The 22865-nt window shown below is 39.6% G+C and overlaps 1 protein-coding gene across 8 annotated transcripts in view; it reads left to right on the top strand.

Moving 5' to 3' along the window:
* Nucleotides 1–22865, top strand: part of NEK10 (NIMA related kinase 10) — a 309256-nt gene that overhangs the window by 13966 nt on the left and 272425 nt on the right. For all 8 annotated transcript variants that reach the window (XM_067753539.1, XM_067753536.1, XM_067753535.1 and 5 more), the window contains 4 exons: nt 57–180; nt 594–654; nt 14688–14818; nt 17476–17574. In XM_067753539.1, coding sequence (XP_067609640.1) covers nt 107–180; nt 594–654; nt 14688–14818; nt 17476–17574 — 365 coding nt within the window. In that variant the 5' untranslated portion in view covers nt 57–106. The remainder of the gene's footprint in view (nt 1–56; nt 181–593; nt 655–14687; nt 14819–17475; nt 17575–22865) is intronic.

Genomic DNA, 22865 nt, shown 5'->3' with positions numbered 1-22865 from the left:
TGCATTAATTGAAAATATGTTGGAGCACATAACCCAACTAAAGTTTTTCCTTCTAGTTTACTTTGAAAGGAATGTGATGTTAATTCTGGGGCATTGATGTTTTACAATGCCTGATCAAGACAAAAAAGTGAAGACCACAGAAAAATCAACCGATAAAAAACAACAAGGAATCATCACCAGGTAACTCCCTTCTGAGTCTTTGCTAATTATTAACTCAGGCAGTGGCCAGCAACCAGATTTAATGGCTTTTTGAGAAATAGAGTAGATCCTTGACAACTGCTGCTCTGGGGTACAGTGTTTACTGAAATGTTTGTGCATTTCTAGAGTTCTACAGAAACATTTAGCATGTATATGTTTCAGTCTATAAAAGCAGGCCTCCAAGTAGCAGTGTTCTATGTTACTAGTGGGTAACATGACTAGTTCACCTGGAGTCTTCTGTTGGTTGACACTGTGTTATTCTTTTTTTTTTTTTAACATCTTTATTGGAGTATAATTGCTTTACAATGTCATGTTAGTTTCTGCTGTATAACAAAGTGAATCAGCTATATGTATACACATATCCCCATATCCCCTTGTGTTATTCTTTCTCCTAGGGACTATTCAGATCTTAAAAGACTTCTGTGCCTTTTGAACGTTCAGTCAAGCAAACAACAGGTAGTGTTTTCAAAGAATGTGCGTCTATTAACGACAGAGAAATCACATGTTTCCAAAGGGATCCATTTAACATCATGTGAACGATAAGTCTATTTTTCTTTGTTCTTTCTTATGTTTTGTCTTTCTTCTAGCTGTTTCTTTCATACCTTCAGGTTCAGGATGCAAGACTCTGTATCCACAGCCTTTTCATTCTTTTGCTCTCATGCCTGGGGCCCGCTTTATCCTCTGTTCAGTGCCATGTGTCCTAATCAGCAAAAGCATTTCAGTATAGAAACAGAGCTCTCTTCATTTGAATGCCCAATGTTTGAAACCGCAGAGCTCTAGGGAAGTTGATTTCTCCAAAACACTGTTCATCACCTTTCCCTTCGTCTCTGCTTCCCCACTTCTGAGGCTGCCGACTTGCTACAGCACCACTTTTGATGCTTGCTGCAAATTATATCTCACCAAAAACAGGGGAAAGGAAGGAGTGAGTTTTGGCTATTTTTACAATAGAATTTTTTTTTTAATAGACAGAGAAAGAATGGTACTGCTGCTTGAATTTATCTCTAAATGTTTCTTTTTGGTTTAGCTTCTGTCAGACTTTAGAGAGTCAAGAGATTAGAGGCTATCCATGGAGGTTTAGGGAATAACACAGAAATGCTAATAATAATGAAGACAGCTTATTTAGCACAGTAAATTAGTAAATGGCAGGGATGGGATTTGAACCCCGGGAGCCAGACTCCAAAGTCAACTGTGGTATACTTGTTAAGTAAATTTGTTTATGAGCTCATGTAGTAATACAGCCCTACTGGCTTTTGTTATATCCACTAAACCTACCAGAGAACTACAGCATTTACAACATTTTTTTTATTGAAGTATAGTTGATTTACAATATTATATTAGTTTCAGTGGTACAACATAATGATTAAATCTTTTTAAGATTATACTCCATTTATAGTTATTGTAAAATATTGACTATGTTCCCTGTGCTGTACAATATATCCTTGTAGCTTTTTTATTTTATACATAGTAGTTTGTACCTCTTAATCCCCTACCCCTATATCACCCCTCCTCACTTCCCTTTCCCCTCTGGTAACCACTAGTTTATTCTCTGTGAGTCTGTTTCTGTTTTGTTATACATATTCATTTGTTTATTTTTAAGATTCCGCATATAAGTGATAACATACAGGATTTGTCTTTCTCTGATTTATTTCACTAAGGTTAATAATTTCTAGGTCCAACCATATTGTTGCAAATGGCAATATTTCATTCTCTTTTATAGCTGAGTGAATTCCATTGTGTGTGTGTGTGTGTGTGTGTGTGTGTGTGTGTGTGATATATACGTGTGATATGTATATCATCTACATAAATCTGTTGATGGGCATTTAGGTTGCTTCCATATTATGGCTTTTGTAAATAATACTGCTATGAACATTAGGGTGCACGTAACTTTTCAAATTAGTGTTTTTGTTTTCCTTGGATATATACCCAGGAGTGGAATTACTGGATCATATGGTAGTTCTATCTTTAGTTTTTTGAGGAACCTCCATACTGTTTTCCATAGTGGCTGCACCTGTTTACATTCGCACCAGCAGTGTTCCCTTTTCTCCACATCCTTGCCAACATTTGTTACATGTTGTCTTTGTGATGAGAGCCATTCTGATGGGTGTGAGGTGATATCTCATTGTGGTTTTGATTTGCATTTCCCTGATGATTAGCAAGGTTGAGCATCTTTTCATGTCCCTGTTGTCCATCTGTATGTCTTCTTTGCAAAAATGTCTATTCAGGTCTTCTGCCCATTTTTTAATCAGATTGTTTGTTTTTTTGATATTGAGTTGTATTAGCTATTTATATATTTTAGGTATTAACCCCTTACTGGTCATCATCATTTGTGAATATTTTCTCCCATTCAGTAGGTTGTCTTTTCATTATGTTGATGGTTTCTTTGCTATACAAAAGCTTTTAAGTTTAATTATATCCCATTTGTTTAGTTTTGCTTTTGTTTCCTTTGCTTTAGGAGACAGAACCAAAAAAATATTGCTACAGGTTATGTCAAGGAATGTTTTCTTCTAGGAGTTTTATGGTTTCCAGTCTTACATTTGGGTCTTTGATCCATTTTGAGTTTGTTTTTGTATATAGTGTGAGAAAATGTTCTAATTTCATTCTTTTACATGTACCTGTTCAGTTTTCCCAGCACCACTTATTGAAGAGACTGTCTTTTCCCCATTGTATATTCTTGCCTCCTTTGTCATAGATTAATTGACCATAAGTTTGTGGGTTCTTTTCTGGGCTCTTGATCTATGTGTCTTTTTTGGTGCCAATACCATACTGTTTTGATCACTTGTAGCTTTGTAGTACAGTTTGAAGTCAAGGAGTTTGATCCCTCCAGCTTTGTTCTTTTTTCTCAAGATTGCTTTGGCTATCCAGGGTCTTTTGTAGTTCCATAAAAATTTTAGGATTATTTGTCCTAGCTCTGTGAAAAATATCATAGGTGTTTTGATAGGGATTCCACTAACTCTGTAGATTGCTTGGGTAGTATGGACATTTTAATGATATTAATTCTTACAATCCACAAACACAGGATATCGTTCCATTTCTTTGGTGTCTTCAATTTCCTTCATCAGTGTCATATAGTTGTTGTTTTTTTTTAACATCTTTATTAGAGTATAATTGCTTTACAATGGTGTGTCAGTCTCTGCTCCATAACAAAGTGAATCAGCCATACACATACATATGTCCCCACATCTCCCCCCTCCCGCATCTCCCCCACTCCCACCCTCCCCATCCCACCCCTCCAGGTGGTCACAAAGCACCGAGCTGATCTCCCTGTGCTATGCGGCTGCTTCCCACCAGCTATCTATTTTACGTTTGGTAGTGTAAATATGTCCATGCCACTCTCTCACTTTGTCCCAACTTACCCTTCCCCCTCCCCGTGTCAATGTCATATAGTTTTTAGAGTATAAGTCTTTTACCTCCTCAGTTAAGTTTATTTCTATGTATTTTATTCTTTTGGATGAAATTATAAATGGGATTGTTTTCTTGCTTTCTCTTTCTGATAGTTCATTATTAGTGTATGGAAAAGCAACATTTTTTGTATATTAATCTTGTATCTTGCAGCTTTACTGAATTCATTTATTAGTTCTAATAGTTTTTGGTTGGAGACTATAGGGTTTTATGTATATAGTATCATGTTATCTGAAACTACTGACAGTTTTACTTCTTCCCTTCCAATTGGGATGCCTTTTATTTCTTTTTCTTGTTTGATTGCTGTGGCTAGAACTTCTAATACTGTGTTAAATGCATGTGAGGAGAGTGGACATCTTTGTCTTTTTTGTGATTTTAGAGGAAAAGCTTTCAGCTTTTCACCATTGAGTATGATGTTAGGTGTGGGTTTGTCATATATGATCCTTATTATGTTGAGATGTGTTCCCTATACCAACTTTGATGAGAGTTTTTATCATGAATGGATGTTGAATTTTGTCAGATGCTTTTTCTGAGTCTATTGAGGTGATCATGTGATTTTTATCCTTCCTTTTGTTAATGGTGTGTATCACATTAGTTTATTTGTATATATCCTTGTGACCCTGGAATAAATCCCAGTTGATCATGGTGTATGACCCTTTTATGTATTATTGAATTTGGTTTGCTAGTGTTTTGTTGAGAATTTTTGCATTTATGTTCATCAGAAATATTGGCCTGTAAGTTCTTTTTTTGTAGTGTCTCTGTCTGGTTTTGGAATCAGAATAATGATGGCCTTGTAAAATGAATTTGGGAGTGTTCCCTCCTCTTCAATCTTTGGTAGTAGATTGAAAAGGATAGGCATTAGCTCTTCTTCGAAAGTTTGGTAGAATTCCCTCGTGAACCTGTTTGGTCCTGGACTTTTGTTGGCAGAGAATTGTTTAAACTTCTAATTCAGTTTCACTACTAGTGTTCTGTATGTTCAGGTTGTCAATTTCCTCCTCATTGGTCTTAGAAGATTGTGTATTTCTAGAAATATATCCATTTCTTCTAGGTCTTCCAGTTTGTTTGCATATAACTGTTTGAAGTATTCTCTTTAGATTTTTTGTATCTCTTTGATATTGGTTGTTATTTCTCCTCTTTCACTTCTTATTTTGTTTATTTGAATCCTCTCTCTTTTTTTCTTGATGAGTCTGGCTAAAGGCTTATCAATTTTATCTTTTCAAAAAAAAAAGCAGCATTGGATTCATTGATGTTTTGTATTGTTTTTTGGTCACTATTTTATTTATTTTCTCTCTGATCTTTATTATTTCCTTCCTTCTGCTGACTTTGGGCCTTGTTTCTTCTTCTTTTTCTGATTCCTATAGATGAATGGTTAGGTAGTTTATCTGAGTTTTTCTTGTTTCTTGATATAGGCCTGTATCACTATAAACTTCCCTCTTCAAACTGCTTTTGCTGTATCCTATATAGATTTTGGAAAATTGTGTTTTTATTTTCATTTGTCTCAAGGTATTTTCTAATTTCCTCTGATTTTTTTTTTTTTTTTTTTTTTTGCAGTATGTGGGCCTCTCACTGTTGTGGCCTCTGCCGTTGCGGAGCACAGGCTCCGGACACGCAGGCTCAGCGGCCATGGCTCATGGGCCTAGCTGCTCCACAGCATGTGGGATCTTCCCAGACCGAGGCACGAACCCACGTCCCCTGCATTGGCAGGTGGACTCTCAACCACTGCGCCACCAGGGAAGCCCTGATTTTTTTTTTTTAAGTGACCCAGTGACTTTTTTAGTAACATGTTGTTTACTCTCCAGTGTTCATTTTTCTATTTTTCTTCCTGTAATTGATATCTAGTTTCAAACCATTGTGGTTAGAAAAAATGCTTGATATAATTTCTATCCTCTTCAATTCATTGAGACTTGTTTTGTGGCTGAGCATGTGATCTATCCTGGAGAATGTCCCATGTGTAGTTGAAAATAACATATATTCTACTGTTTTTGGATGAAATGTCCTTTATATATCTATTAAGTCCAACTGATCTACTGTGTGATTAAGACCACTGTTTCCTTATTGATTTTCTCTCTGGATGATCTGTCCATTGATGTAAGTGGGGTGTTAAAGTCCCCACTGTACAGTAATACAGTCCCTTACTGCTACTGTATTATTGTTAACTTCTCCTTTTATGTCTGTTAGTATTTGCTTTATATATTTATGTGCATCTATAATAGGTGCATGTGTGTTAACGAATTTTTATCCATTTCTTGTATTGATCCCTTTATCATAATGCTCTTCTTTGTCTTTTGTTGTAGACTTCGTTTTAAAGTCTACTCTGTCTGATGTTAGTGTTGCTACACCAGCTTTCTTGTCATTTCAATTTTCATGAAATATTTTTTTCCATCCCTTCACTTTCAGTCTGTTGGTGTCTGTAGCTCTGAAGTGCATTTCTTCATTAAGCAGCATATAGATGGGTCTTGTTTTTTTATCCTGTCAGTCACCGTATGTCTTTTGGTTGGGGCACTTAGTCCATTGACTTTTAAAGTGATTATTGATAGGTGTGTACTTATTGCCATTTTGTTCATTGTTTGCTGGTTGTTTTGGTAGTTCTTCTCTGTTCTTCTTTTTGGTTCTTTCCCTATGGTTTGATGATTTTCTTTAGTAGTATATTTATGTTACTTTCTCTCTTGTTTTTGTGTACCTATTGTAGGTTTTTGATTTGTGGTTACCATGGGGTTTATATATATGTTGACTTATAACTATATCTACTTGTTTTAAACTGATAATTATTTAAGTTGAAACATATTCTAAAAGATCTACATTTTTTACTCCCCTCCCCCATGTTATGTCTTTTTGATGTCATCTTCATGTTTATCCCTTAACAGTTTGTTGTAGTTATAGTTGATTATACAACTTTTTTCAAATCTTTCTACTAGCTTATTTAAGTGGTTGATCCACAGCCTATACCATATATTTGCCTTTACTAGTGGAATTTTTTTCTTTCCTCTAAATTCTTACTTCTTGTTGTAGCCTTTTCTTTGCCAGTTAAAGAATACCCTTTAACGCTTCTTGTAGGGTCATTTTAGTACTGATGAACTCTGTTAATTTTTGCTTGTCTGAAAAGCTCTTTATCTCTCCTTCAATCATGAATAATAACCTTGCTGGGTAGAGTATCCTAGGTTTTAGATTTTTCTACTTTCAGCTCTTTAAATATATCTGCCACTCCCTCCTGGCCTGCAAAGTTTCTGCAGAAAAATCAGCTGATAGCATTATGGGAGTTCCCTTGTATGTGACTGTATTTTTCTCTTGCTGCCTTTTGAATTCTCTCTTTCTCTTGAACTTTTGTCATTTTAATTACGATATGCCTTGGTGTGGGTCTCTTTGGGTTCATCTTGTTTGGGACCCTCTGTGCTTCTCATACCTGAATATCTGTTCTTTCTAAAGGTTTGGGAAGTTTTCAGCCAGAATTTTATCAAATACATTTTTGACCCCTGTCTCTCGCTCTTCTCCTTCTGGAATCTCTATAATGAGCATGTTAGTATGCTTGATGTTTGTCCTAGAGGTCCCTTATTCAGTTGTCACTTTTTAAATTTGCTTTACTTTTTGCTGTTCTGATTGAGTGGTTTCTATCTTCCAGATCACTTATACATTCCTGTGTATTGTCTAGTCTGCGGTTTATTACTTGTATTGTGTTTTTCATTTCAGGTATTGTAGTCTTCAGCTCTGACTGGTTCTGTTTTATATTTTCTAGGTTTTTTGTTAAAATACTCACTGTGTTCATCTATTCTTTACCCACGTTCAGTTAGCATTCTCATTAATAATGCTTTGAACTCTTTACCTGGTAAAAATTATTTATCTCTGTTTCATTAGTTGTGTTTTTTTCAGGTTTTTTTTTCTTCTTCTTTCATTTGGAACAAATTCCTCTGTCTTCTTATTTTGCTTAACTTTCTCTGTCTCTGTGCAATTACATGAAACAGTTACCTAATCTGGTCTTGAAGTCATGTCCTTGTGTGGGAGCATACCTATGCAGTCTGTGTGTGCCCAGTGGCTTTGGTGGGAGAGCTGGATCTGACGTGAGCCCGAGGTCATGTCTTCCCCCAGAGTGTGCTGGCAGCTCTCACTATGGTTGGAGGTGGGGCTGGAGACAGAGGGGATAGAGCCAGAGCCAGGTGTGAGCCAGGGCTTCTCCTGTACTTAGTGGCCATCACTGCTCTATCAGGGGCAAGGTGGGGCCCGAGTTGCTGGAGCAGAAGCCCTGAGGGTTGGGTCTAAGTTAGACCCACCGCCTCTGTGAAAGCCAGTAAAGGCCACCCTCACTCTGTTTGGATGCTGTGCTGGGTCCAAGCTGGCTCTGTCCCCCTCCAAGTGTGAACCCTCCTCAGCTCTGGCGGCCTTCACTCTAGTGGGGGACTGTGCTGGATCTAGAGGGGCCAGAGCAGGCATGCAGCATGGGCTGGGGTGTGCGCTGGGGTGGTCGTGGGAAACCAACCAGAGCCACAGGCAGTTTCAGTCTGCTTCCTCTGCCTTGTTCCCATGAGTAATCAAGCGTGTGAATGCTCTTCATGGGCAGAGTCTTTGTTTCTTACAGCCCTCCTGTAAGTCCCACTGGTTTTCAAATCAGCTAAGGGGACTCATCTTTCCAGTGTCGGCCCCCAGGTCTGGGGTTCCCAATATGTGGTTCGAACCCCTCACTCCCTAGGGAGGATCTCTGAACCCGTGATATTATCCTCCTCTTCTGTGTCTCCTCCCAGGGGCACAGGTCGACCCCATCACTTCTCCTCCAGTTGAGGCACAGAGAAGTTAAATGGCTTTCTCGAGATCATACAGCCAACTAATGGTAGGTACAGATCTAACCAAATACTCCATCTTTGCAATGTGTGCCTCTAACCACTGAGATATCTTTTAAATGACTTGGGAAGTTAAATTCAAAAAATAGCTGGATAAGCATTGATTTGAAGAAAACATGGCCTTAAAATATTTTTCTCCTCTTCCTTCTTCTCTGTTTTTAAGCCTATAACCCCAGAAACTCTTTTCTTCTCATCTGTCTATTTCAGCATCACTTACTCTTTGTCCATCTCCACACGGCTAAAACAGTCTTCCTGGCCCACTGCTCACTGATAGTCATGAGTGGGTGCCACACATCAAGTTCACTGTTTCTTAGTAAAGGAAGCACAGTGACTCAGCATACAGATTTGGTTGTATCAATAGTTTCCATTCTTTCTCACTGTACATCCTAAGATGTAACCGGAATGTCAAGTATTTCTACTTTTTGCTTTTTCTCAAATTTGTCCTTCTCCCAAGTTTCTTTTCTATAAAATCTTACCTATTTCCAGGGCTAAGATCTAATGATAGCACCTCCATAAAAAAGCTTTCCTTTATCTTCCATTCCAGAAGTGATCCCTTTCTTCCCAAAGTACCTTCTTTCAACATTATAGCATTATTTTTTTCTGTGCTTTGGAAAGACTTGTCTACATTTCTAATTTCCTGAGAGATTATACGTTTCCAGCTTTGACTTTTGCTTCCGGTTCACCGTATCCTCTATTCGGTGAGCTCTTGATCAGTTTTCACCAAATTGAATTGTAACTTAAAAATTAGATGACCTCATGGATACGTATAACCACCTGGCTAGTGTAAAAGAGACACCAGTGGTGGGTTTGGGCTCTGCTTGTCCAGTTTTGAAGTCCATGATCACTGGATCTGTTGTGCCTTCTCTCAACACCACTCCCTTGCTAACACCTGACAGACTTAAAGTAAATTTAAGAGTTTTGCCACCTTTAACCAATTTTAGAATTTGCATTCTGTTGTCTGACAAGTTCACGTGGCATATCTTTTTGTAAAATATTTCATACGTTCAAAAATGCATTTTTGTAATGCTTGAATTATTCAGAAAGTGCATAGTTCTAAGAAAAAAATGAAAATAACTGCTCATTTATATAAATGTCTTGAGGGTAACAAAATTCATTCTTAATTCTGTTTATAAAACTTTCATGCATTTATGATTTTGAAATAATAAATGTTATTCTAAACACCCTATTCTCCTTTCTGTAAAATAATGCGGAGACATTTATAGGAGAAGAAAGATATTGGAGAGGATAAATCAAGAATTTGTTTATATCTTGATTGCTCCAGAAAGAGAGTAAGGTGGCTTATGAAGATATGTAAAGTACTCAGATTATCATAAAAGAAAAGCAAGGTTTGGGAACAAAGTAGACTCAGAGTCCAGAGGAAATGACCATCAAAATATGCAAGTTGGCCACACATTAGGCTCTAAGATCTTTAGCAGTCAGTTTGAAAAGGGAAGCCTGGGGATTAAGGCCCACTCACCTGAATTTCTGTTCTAACAAGACCTGACCTGTCACTTGCAAATGAACCAAGATGGCTAATTAAGCAGTTGCAGAGGGAAGTGTACTTTGTGGGTTTGGGCAGAGAATTACAAGAACTGGATGTCCTTCATCTGAATTTCTAATGAGCCAAGCCCTTCCTCATTGTTGCGTCTGTTCCCCTGTTCTACTTTCGCTCTCTTCCCGTTTGCTCTGTGAGCCTCTGCGTACCTTGCTTCACCATCTTAGAGACTGCTGTTCTGAGGACAGTTCTGTTGTCACAGAAGTGGGGACAGAGACACACTGAGGCAGAGGAGCCCTTTCATCGTAAGCAGGGTAAGAATAATCATAATCCAGTAAAACCAAATACTTCAAGAAAAAGAATTGCCCCAGGGTTGTTGAAGCAAAGTAAAGTCATAAAGTTGGTTGGAGGTTTCACCAGAGATTTTCACAAGTCTTGAAATAATTTGCCTTGAGCTGGAATTAAATTTTTTTCCTACATTTAAAACCATAGGGAGCTGAGAAATTGGTTTGCAATTAGGAAAAAAAACAGATGAAAGAAAGATAGAAAAATAATTCATTACAGGCCCATTACTTGCCTTGAAATAAAAGAGGTCTTGATAGATGCTGTGGAAAGAAAAAGTCTAAGGCACTGTTGTGCTCTGAGACACCAGGACTAGGAACGGCAGTTATGGTTTCCACGGCCAGTGGACACTTGAATCCTGTAGGAGAGGCATGGGCAGTGGCTGGGCAGATTCTGAGGAGGATGAGGAGGCCACTTTTAGCTCAAGTCACAGGAAAGGACATGGTTCTTGGAAAATGGTCTGGCTGTCCTCTGGTGGAATTGATGGGAAAGGCATTCTGGGTGAAACGAGTAAAATAATCAGATATCTGAAGGAAAGAAAATAACACACACTGAAGCAAAATGGTGACTAGACATTTCTGTTGAAAGTAGTGATAAATAAAGCTGTAAGAAACTGTGCAATGTCTGAAGGCCTATCTACAAATTTTGTATCTATCACATAAGCAACAGAGAAGGTTGAAATTTCCAGACAGAAGTGACATGATCAAATTTTTAGGAAGGTCCTTCACTTGAATCTCTAGTCTCTTTCCTTTCCACTCATGCTACTCAAGCTGCTCAGGGACCTGCCACTTTCTAGAGCATATGTAGTTTTTCTCTGCCTTCCAGCCTGTGCAAAAATCTGCCTGGAATACTCTGGAATATTCCAGGCATCCTGGTCCAGGACCCACCCTATCTCTCTTTTACTTTCTACCACAACAAACCCTTGTTCACTCATTTTGCTGTGTGTTCTAGTGCTAGATGACCCCCGACCCCCCATTGGGCTGTAAACTTTTTGAGAAGGAAGAGGCTGTGGCTGTCCTGCTCACTATATACCCAGTGTCTCACACATCTGGCAAGAGATGTGTCTGCAACACACACACTGAGCGAATGAACTTGTCTGGAGATGAATCAGTTTAGCAAAGAGACTGGGGATGAAGTGAACTTCCCATTCCACAGTAGGTAAAGTAGGTATCCCATTCCCATTGGATCTGTGAGAGGTGCTAAGAACAGAAAGACAGACAGATGTGATGCTGCCCTCAGGGTGGCCAAATTCAGGGGGAAAGGCTGATGTGTTGTGCAGACGTAGTATGGGATTGTGATAAGTGCTGTAAGAGAGATTGGCACAGTAATGCCACTGGGGAGGCAGTGACTGGCTCCACCAGGGAGGCTGGGGCAGGTGATCTCCAGGAGCTGTGTGTGCTGAGCCCTGAAAAGTGGTCAGCAGCTGTGTCCGCAGCATGCTCCTGGGCAGGAATGGATGCATGCTTACACTGCATGCTTTCTGGGATGGGTGACCAGTTTAATGCACCTACAACTTGAGGAGTTGTTTTTATTCACCCCAATTTTTTGTTTATTTATTTTCTGTGGACTTATAGTCAAATCTAACATTGTAAAAGGAGATGACGCTGGGCTGAAAGACAGGGAAAGAACACAGGGGGACAGATTTTCATCTCAGCCTGAAGGAAAACTTGGGCAAGAGTAGGACTCTGAAAAGCAAGTGGGCTGACTCAAGATAGTGTTTCTCATCATTGGTGATACATCAGAGATGCTGGAGGATTGAGAGTGTTGGAGAGGAAGGGCGATTGCCTGGATTTGAATCCCAGCTGTGCCCCTTGTGAACTATGGGCCCTAAGTAACTTAGCCCTCTGTGCCTTAGTCCTCTCATCATAAAATGGTATTTACTTCATACGGTCGTTATGAGGATTAAATAGATTTAAACCTGCAAAACACTTAGAACAGTGCCTGGCATGTGGTAACTACCACACAAGTGTTATCTGTGTTGATGGTGATGATGATAATCATGATGGTGATCATCATCATTATGATGATTATTATGGTGGTGATGATGGTGATGATGATTGGAGGCTGAATCCTATGCCTTTCGAGGAAGTTTTCAAATCTGAGAGTCTATAAGTCTGTCATTTGTAGGAAGGGACACACTTTTAAATTATCTATATGAATTTGTGTTATGCTACATTTATGATGCTGAAAATTCAGATTTTGAGTTGCCCAAAATAACCCATCGGAGGTAGTGTATCTTAACAGAACTAATGGCTTAACATGACAGAAGTCTGTAAGGGGCTGCTCACCTGGCCTTTCCACTCTGGATACCCCGACTGTGGCTATTTCAGATGGTGAGATTTCACTGGACCTACTTATGTGGTAGATAAAGGATTCACAAAGAGCCTAAGGGACTGGGGAGCCAAGAGAAAAGGCTGTAAGCTTTGAACTGGGTTTCAAACTCACGTTACTTTTATCTGAAGAAGGCTGGTTGCTTATAGATTCTCCTGTTAAGTTCCTGGTCTTTGCAACTATAGATGTCAAGTCTTTCTCATCCACTGCGTGTGCATGAGTGGATTCCCAACACCAGCTGCCCGTGCTGCTGCCGAAGGGAATGGCTGCAAGCTGCTGCCGCTTTCTGCCCTCTCCCTGGAGTGCACTGGGCTTGTTCTCTCTGTGCTGGCTACCTTCTCTTTGGCAGTCACTATTCTGGCAGTTGTGGTGACGGCAAGGGGGTTTGAGAGCCCTTGGGCCTGGAAAACCTATTTCTTGTTTTCTGCGTCATTCCACGTCCTGAGTAACACAGGACAGTCTGCTCATTGCTGTGACTTCATGCCTAGCATCATTTGGGTTATCACATCTAATCATCTAGTTTGGAAGGTCAAATCTCATTTATTTAGCAAATTCATCTGTGCAATGAGAATAATTTGGGGGATTAAAAGAGTATAAAGCACTGAGAACTATGCCTGGCACATAGCAAGTGCTTTATAAATTCTAAGTCATTTAGTTTTCATAATAACTTTGAACTACATAGAATTATAATGATTTTCATTGTAATGATGTGGAAACTGATGTACAGAGAGATTAAGTAACTTTCAAGATCATGCAGTTGTCTAAGAGTAGATTTCAACCCAGGGCATCTGGCCTAGAGTTCGTTCTCTTAACCACTGAGCATTGTGCCTCAAGTGCCTGTGGCCTGTTGTCTTGTGGTGGCCCACTGAACTGAGATAGAAATGTAGTTTTACAGGATATAAGATTTATTATTAATATTTTGAGAATTCAACTATGGGTGGCATATGATGAAGAAAGGTTTGCTTCCTATTAAAGAACGCCCTTATTAGAAGGTATCTATCAGCTGACTGCCTTGTGGGAAGTCCAGCATATTCTCTTTAGATGAGGAAACCATGTCTTTATGGAGACTTCTATCAAATGCTTTGATGAAATAGGACAATAAGCATAGCATTATTTGATAATTATAATATATAGGACAGAATGATTTACTGAAAATAAAAGTTTATTTTGTTATACTATGCTTTCCGTACCTCATCTGTAAAATCTTAGCTAATTATAGAACATTCCTCATTTGTACTTTGGAAAGAATAGGGTATTTGTTTGCACTTTGTTCAGCTTTGCTGTGGTACAAGAAACAATTCTCAGGGTTATCCCAATTATAGGTAAATGTTGGTAAGTGACACTACTTGAATACTGATAACATCACAGTTTACTATATAAATAATTACCAGTTAATATTGTAAATGGGGGCATGCTCAAATTGTTTTAGTTAATGTAAATTTTTCCTTTTCTTATGGTTAATTCTAAAATATATTTTCATGACTTTTATAAACATGATTGAGGAATCAGGATATTCAGACTGATTAAAAGTGATAGTATCTCTTTACCTTTACAACTCTTCCAGTTGGCAAGCAGTGTACGTGACGGGTAAGGATGAAGAATGAGTGAAGATGACTCACTCTCAGTTTGGGGCTCCACTCTAGGCCAGAGAGTTTCTAGCTGTATCTGTCAGCTCTCTGTTCTGATTGCACGTTTGAATCGCCCAAGAAGCTGCAAAAGTGCCTAATGCCCAGGCCTCCCCCAGGTCTGGATCCCCAGGACTGTGTAAGGTACTATGGATACAACATTGAACAGCGATAGGAAAGCTCCTGCTTGTGTCGAGCTGACAGTATAACCAAGGAGACTGAAAATACATAAATAACTGTAAGATATCAGGTGGTGTTACAAGCTATGAAGAAAAAGCAGCATAAGATAGAATAAATGTTTAAGTCAAGGATGTCTAAATCTTGGAAAACTCCTACATTTGACATAGCTAACTTGTTAATTGTTGGCTCGGGGAAACACTCATTCCCTTCACTGTTGCCTCTGCTTTTGTGACTGTCTTTATCCTGTGCTGAATTGTCATCCTCAAGTCCTCTGTGCCTTTATTTCTGTAGCTTCCAGCCATTAACTTCGATAGTGCCAGAAGCAGCATGACAAAGTCTGAGCCTGCCATCAGGGTGGGTGGACATGGAGCTCGAGGTCAGTGGCACGAGTCCACAGAAGCCATTGAACTTGAAAATTTTAGGTAAGAAATCCAGTATGTCCCTTACCTTCAGCAGCCTGGGCCGCTAATTAGCCCAAAGATTTATTTAAGTTTGTCACAGGAGCTAAAATTTAAAACCCATTTTAAAATTTACCATGGGGATTCTTAGTTTAATAATTTTAGTTAGTGCTTAACCTGTTCCCATAAGTACTGTGTGAATAGCAGGCTGAATGGCTGCAGGTGAAAGTGACATGGGAGTTTCAGGATACCTTCTTGACATACATTTAGTGTTTGCTCCATGAAGAAATGGCTCAGGCTGTTGACCTGATGAGGCTGATAACAAGCTTTGTCTTTAGCTTTTGGCTGGTGCATATCTTGCCAGCTGTGAGGAGGCATAAAGAAGCACCTGCTGTGAGCAGATGTGATGGCTGAAGGCTGTGGTTGTCAAGGCCATGAGGCTTTCAGTTGAAGCATCACCCTCCCCTTTCACGTTGAAAGTGTCAGCCCCTGTTTTGCTCTCCTGTTGCCATGGAGACCTCTTAGAAGCTGCACATTGTTGTGGGCCACCCTCCTTCCAGGAGCTGGTTCTCCCTATTTTACAGTTTGTTAAGGTCATTTGGCACTAAGTGTCATGTAAATAATGAATGACATGAAATATCGATATATATATTCTATGGCCATTATCAAAAAATCTACAAACAATAAATGGTGGAGAGGGTGTGGAGAAAAGGGAACCCTCTTGCACTGTTGGGGGGAATGTAAATTGATACAGCCGCTATGGAGAACAGTATGGAGGTTCCTTAAAAAACTAAAAATAGAACTACCATGCGACCCAGCAATCCCACTACTGGGCATATACCCTGAGAAAACCATAATTCAAAAAGAGTCATGTACCAAAATGTTCATTGCAGCTCTATTTACAATAGCCAGGACATGGAAGCAACCTAAGTGTCCATCAACAGATGAATAGATAAAGAAGATGTGGCACATATATACAATGGAATATTACTCAGCCATAAAAAGAAATGAAATTGAGTTATTTGTTGTGAGGCGGATGGACCTAGAGTCTGTCATACAGAGTGAAGTAAGTCAGAAAGAGAAAAACAAATACCGTATATGCTAACACATATATATGGAATCTAAAAAAAAAAATGGTCATGAAACCTAGGGGCAAGATGGGAATAAAGACGCAGACCTACTAGAGAATGGAGTTGAGGATATGGGGAAGGGGAAGGGGAAGCTGGGACAAAGTGAGAGAGTGGCATGGACATATATACACTACCAAACGTAAAATAGATAGCTAGTGGGAAGCAGCCGCAGAGCACAGGGAGATCAGCTCGGTGCTTTGTGACCACCTAGAGGGGTGGGATAGGGAGCATGGGAGGGAAGGAGACGCAAGAGGGAAGAGATATGGGGACATATGTATATGTATAACTGATTCGCTTTGTTATAAAGCAGAAACTAACACACCATTGTAAAGCAATTATAATCCAATAAAGATGTTAAAAAATTAAAAAATATATATATATAAATAAATATTCTAGAATGATAATTTATTTATTTGGCCTAGGTTTTGTTTCTCTGTTATTTTATGACAATGACTTTAATAGTCCACAAACATCACATGATGTTACATGAGTTAATATTTTTAAAATACATGTTTAGTGAGGAACACAAAATTCTTTAAAAATTGTTACATATTCAGTCTGCCCATGTCCATGTACTAAGAAATGACAGCCCTGGCTAACTTAGGGACACACAGTCAGTCCCATGACACCTGAAAGACTGTGAAGGCAGAACAGAACAAATGGCAATAATAAGGATACAAAACCTGCCTCTGAGGTGGTGCATCCATGTAATTCCAGCGTATTTCTCCTAGATCTTAAAATTGGTCTATTTTCTTTTTCTTTTTAATTTATCTGTATTTGTTACAACTTTTAAAGCAGAATGTGACTTGAGCACTACGTCTCCATTCACAAAACTTGCTCCGAGTCACTTTTCAAACAGGTTTACAACATGCCTAGATAGGCTTAAATTGGTCTATTTTAATGGGCACAAAAATATTGTTTGTATATTCCATAGTGATATGACCCTTTTGTGCATTACCTCTTATCCTTTCCCAGTTTTAAAGTGGAATGCTTTGGGATATTTTTAACCTCTCTGATGGCTGTAATATCAGGAAAGAAAAAACTGAAGCTAGAATATCTCACAACTTTGTTGTACACACACCCACACCCACAATCCACAACCACAGTTGAAGTGGTGTTGACCACAAGGAAATATGCATGGCGTCCAGTTGTGTTAACAACTAGAGCGGCCACGAGCCATTGTGGGTAGTAAAGTAAAGGGAGGGATTCTTGTCTGCCTGTTTCATGGCTGTCTAGATCATGTGCCCAATCATTCTTTCTCTGCATATGCCCTTTTCTTCCCTCACACAAGTTTTAGCTCTTAAATGTTTATAGGGAATAATTTAGTTAATGTGGTAAAATGAAATATATATGCTATAATCTTTATTATTAACTTTATAATTGAATTTCTACTTCCTGTTTTAACAACTGATACTTGCTTTGGTGATATATTGAATCCCAAAAATCCCTCAGTATCTTCATGCATACAGGTGATCTTTCTCTGCATTGGTAATTTTGAGGCAGCCTAAATAATTTTTACTATAAAATGCTTTTCTGTTTGTTTCATCTCAGTATAAACTACAAGAATGAGAGAAATTTCAGCACACATCCCCAGCATAAACTATTTCAGGAGATTTTTACAGCCTTGGTGAAAAATAGACTCATATGCAGGTAAGATTGTCCCAGGAAAGAAAAAGACATTTGCCCAAGAATGGCATATTTTATATATCTTATTTCTAGCATATGGTTTGAAGCAGTTTACAAGACTGAACATAGCATGCTCAAAAGGCAAAACAGAGCAAAGACCATTTCGAACGAGGTGAATGAATAGGCATTGCAGATGACCTCATTTAGATCACTCTGGTTAGGCCTGAATTTAGCTGAATTTTATGATAGACAGGCAAAATGAGATTTCCTCTCTGTTCTGGGTTGCTTGCAGTGAGAGCTATGCTGCTGCCAGACTTTGGGAGCAGACTTTGTTGGGAGAAGGAGGTTCCCAGCATCCTTCATGGGCGGACATGGCCTTATACTCTTCCCGGGAGGCCCAGACTCTTTCTGCACAAGCACTGGCTGAAAAGTCCATGAAGAACCTTGAATCTTCTCCATCACTTTGGGACTTGATTGAGATATCTCAATTCTGTTCCAGTGAGATGGGAAAAATTATGCTTATTCTGGAAAATAGGAAATATCTTAATAATTTAATGCCTGGCCGAAATAAAACTCTGACTTGGTCCAGTGCTGTAGGTGACTGTAAGTAGAAAAGCATCCCTAAATACAATCTAAGTGGTGGTCTAATGATTTGATGTTTTGGATGGGTTATTTAGTATTGCATATTTATGTACTGGACAGTGACTGCCAACTACATTGGCTTAGTTTAAAACAATCCAAGGTTGGGACTGCATCTGCCATGCCTTTTTACTTGGTTTAAGCAGAAGATTATTAGACTTGCTCAGATGATACAAGAAGCCTAGAATCTTTACCAAGGTTATGTAATTTGGTCACAGCTCAGCTCTTGACAATATACTCAAAGACTGTTAAAAGATTAATGACCTTTGCAAAGGACCTGAAGTTGTCCTAGACTGTTTCTTCTTGAGCTTGATGAGAGTAGAGCAATGGTTAGTAGCAGAGTAATTATGCCTGAAATGGTATTGGAAAATGAAGTTCTTTAATTTGTTTTGAAGACAGCTATCATAGACTCCTCAGTGGATGTCCAGTAGGCCATTTGTCAGGTTGGTACTTTGGGTGAAGGCAGAAGATTTCCTATATTAAGGATGTAGAGACCTTACTGTGTCTCTGCACTGAAGGCACTGGGTGCAGGAATTGTTAGGGAAAACAGCTGGGTAAGGGTTGGCATCCAGCCGTTGAAAGAGATCTTAACAATTCTGAAGTCAAGAGATCTCTTGTCAGGACCTTTTCAGATTCTTAGTGATTAATGAGGCATCTTAGATTGGATGGAGTTACAGGCTTGCAACATGATCAGTCCCTGGAAATCTTTAAACCAGGAAGCGATGATTATAAATGTCTTTGCTTTCATAGTAGGAGAAGGAATTTAGCAATGTTGAACATTAAGAGCATCATTTTATGTCATCCTTTCACTGCTGAGAGGTTGTTTTGTTCAGTTCTTTTCTAAAAGCAGGGTTGGGTAAAAGATGGATTAAGTACAAAGGTCTTCCATTGTTTCTCACCCCAGATAACCTCGTTTGTTTGGTCAGAACTACCTTTTTTTGTTTCTTTACCCTCTAGCTTTAGACTAACAGAAGAATTACATCTCAGGGCCTTTCCTGGTATGGCTTCCTATCCCCTTTCTTTGTGAGCATCAGATTTGATGTTGCCTGGAAGGCTTGGATTCAATTCAATAAACAAATTATTGATCATCACTATGTGCAAGGAAGAGAGGGAGCACGTGGTGGAGAAGGAAGAGAGGGTGAAAATACAAAGATGAGTAGGACATGTGGTCCCTTTCTTCCTAGGGACTCACTCTGATCAGCCAGTTACCCAGCATCTCAATACAAAGAAAATGTAATAAATATAAACTGTATTAATACAAACAAGGGATGGATGAGATTGCAGGGGTGGGGGTGTGGTCTTTGGTCCAATTCTGGTTATAGATAAGGTTGGCATATTCTGGATGTTATGCTGTTCAAGTTTACCCTGAGAATATGGCTGACTGGGAATTTATTCTCATCTACTTATGCCCAATTGACATTCTTCTTGTTGTCCCTCTTCTATTTCACTTTCCCCAACTGCAGTCTCCCCTAGACCACACTTCTGGATACCCCCTTTTCCGGGTTTTTTCCCTAAGGTTGACCTGTGATTGAGCCTTTGTTCTCAGAAATAAAATTACCAAGCAGCATCTGAAATGAGACAAGAATTGTTAACCCAGAGTCAGATAAGGCAAGATCGCACAGTAGATCTCAAAGGGCAAGCACTGAACCTGAGGTTACTCTGGGTTACACATGGCAATGAATCTTGATGAGTGGCAGGGTATGGAAATGAATTTTCATCTTCTAACTTTTCTTTCTGCCCTAAGATCATTTGTCCACAGTAGAGTCTGCCATTAGAAAATACACCCACTTCTTTTTCATCTCATTTGCCTGTGCAGGAAAGCACAAAGGGTTATGAGATTATGTAGGGAAGTAAAAATTGTTACAAAGCTGACACATTTCCCAGTTAACTGTCTACTATACAGTCGGCCTCTACTCCAGTATCTCTTTTGTGTAACTGTTCCTCTGAGGCCCCTGTCGGTCCATTCCCTGCTGATTGCCAGCTGATTTGAAGATTCTGTAATATAATACAAATAAAACATAATCTAATTTGTGAAACAAACCAGGGAATCTGGCTAAAGATGTAGAATTCCATGAAGTTACTGAAAGTGATGGTGCTGAACTGGTGGGATCTGACAGATGAGGCCCTGCCAGAATCAGACGGCTTGACAATTGTAGAAGTTACAAGGAAGGTGACAGGATGGAACTTCAGAAAAGCATGTTTTGAATAGCAAAGAATAGGAGAGGACATTAGGAAAAATTGGTGGATCTTTCTAATATATTTGCAGAAATGAACCTCTTTTATGCTGCAAAAGTGAAAAGTAAATTCGAGGAAATTGGATCATGTTATATGACTTTGTCAGAAAACATATGCCAAAAAGTGTCAGCAGAACCCATTCTTGCTTTGTTCTAGTCATTAGGGCAGAGTTGCATTATAAGTTAAATTTTGTTAAATGTAAGATAAAATATACCTAAGTTTTATAGGTTTTTTTTTGTTTGTTTTTGGATTTTTTTGCGGTACACGGGCCTCTCACTGTTGTGGCCTCTCCTGTTGTGGAGCACAGGCTCTGGATGTGCAGGCTCAGCAGCCATGGCTCACGGGCCTAGCCGCTCCACAGCATGTGGGATCTTCCTGGACCGGGGCACGAACCCGTGTCCCCTGCATCGGCAGGTGGACTCTCAACCACTGCGCCACCAGGGAAGCCCCCCTTATTGCTTTTAATCATTTTTCTTTGTCTTTAATTTTTGTCAATTTGATTACTCTCTGTCTGTGTCTCAGCATGATTCTCCTTGGGTTTATGCTACCTGGGATTCTCTGCGCTTCCTGGACTTGGGTGGCTATTTCCCATGTTAGGGAAGTTTTCGACTATAATCTCTTCAAATATTTTCTCAGGTCCTTCCTCTCTCTCTTCTCCTTCTGGGACCCCTATAATGCAAATGTTGTTGCATTTAATGTTGTCCCAGAGGACTCTTAGGCTGTCTTCATTTCTTTTCATTCTTTTTTCTTTATTCTGTTCCACAGCAGTGAATTCCACCATTCTGTCTTCCAGGTCACTTATTCGTTCTTCTGCCTCAGTTATTCTGCTATTGATTCCTTCTACTGTATTTTTCATTTCAGTCATTGTATTGTTCATCTCTGTTTGTTCTTTAATTCTTCTAGGTGTTTGTTCTTTAATTCTTCTAGGTGTTTGTTAAACATTTCTTGCATCTTCTTGATCTTTGCCTCCATTCTTTTTCCGAGGTCCTGGATCATCTTCAGTTTCATTATTCTGAATTCTTTTTCTGGAAGGTTATCTATCTCCACTTCATTTCATTGTTTTTCTGGAGTTTTATCTTGTTCCTTCATCTGCTACATAGTCCTCTGCCTTTTCATTTTGTCTGTCTTTCTGTGAATGTGGTTTTCATTCCACAGGCTGCAGGATTATAGTTTTTCTTGCTTCTGCTCTCTGCCCTCTGGTGGATGAGGCTATCTAAGAGGCTTGTGGAAGCTTCCTGATGGGAGGGACTGGTGGTGGGTACAGCTGGGTGTTGCTCTGGCGGGCAGAGCTCAGTAAAACTTTAATCCACTTGTCTGCTGTTGTATGGGGCTGAGTTCCCTCCCTATTGGTTGTTTGGCCTGAAGCAACCCATCACTGGAGGCTACAGGGTCTTTGGTGGGGCTAATGGTGGACTCTGGGAGGGCTCATGCCAAGGAGTGCTTCCCAAAACTTCTGCTGCCAGTGTCCTTGTCCCCACATTGAGGCACAACCACCCCCCACCTCTGCAGGAGACCCTCCAACACTAGCAGGTAGGTCTGGTTCAGTCTCCTATGGGGTCACTCCTCCTTCCCCCTGGGTCCTGATGTGCACACTACTTTGTGTGTGCCCTCCAAGAGTGGAATTTCTGTTTCCTCTGGTCCTATCGAAGTCCTGCAATCAAATCTGGCCAGCTTTCAAAGTCTGATTCTCTGGGAATTCCTCCTCCCGTTTCCAGACCCCGAGGTTGGGAAGCCTGAAGTGGAGCTCAGAACCTTCACTCCACTGGGTAGGCTTCTGTGGTATAATTGTTCTCCAGTTTGTGAGTCACCCACCCAGTGGTTATGGGATATGATTTTATTGTGATTATGCCCCTCCTACCACCTCACTGGGGCTTCTCCTTTGTCTTTGGATGTGGGGTATCTTTTTTGGTGAGTTCCAGTGTCTTCCTGTTGATGATTGTTCAGCAGTTACTTGTGATTCTGGTGCTCTTGCAAGAGGGAGTTAGCGCACGTCCTTCTACTCTGCCATCTTGAACAAATTTCCTCAACTGTATGTGCTTTTATGCAGAGTAGAATCCTTTAGAATCTTGTCTTTTTGTCTCCCTTTTGTTCTAAGTTTCACAATGTTAAATGTAGAAAGGAAGAAAATAAGCTTGTAGGCCTCAAGCTGATTCCTAACTTGGAGGAAATATCTAGCTCTTACATGTTAATTTCTCCTAAAATGTTATTTAGAGTTTATCCCAAACTTAAATTGCGTATACACACACACTATATGTATATATGCACACACAAAAGCGTCATCCAATTAGAGCTGGAATGGACCCTGAAGACAAAATCCATTCCACCTCATTTGAGAGATCCAGTAGCTGAGGGGCTGAAGCACAACCTTGACTAGTACTGTGTTCTCCTCTGCCTTGCGGATTCTCTGGTTCTTTATTAGCCAAAGTATTGGGTTTGCCAAA

Source organism: Pseudorca crassidens, chromosome 10 (assembly GCF_039906515.1).
Source record: "Pseudorca crassidens isolate mPseCra1 chromosome 10, mPseCra1.hap1, whole genome shotgun sequence".
Taxonomy (NCBI): domain Eukaryota; kingdom Metazoa; phylum Chordata; class Mammalia; order Artiodactyla; family Delphinidae; genus Pseudorca; species Pseudorca crassidens.
The sequence above is the reverse complement of the archived record's forward strand: the minus strand, read 5'-3'. Positions and strand labels throughout refer to the sequence as shown.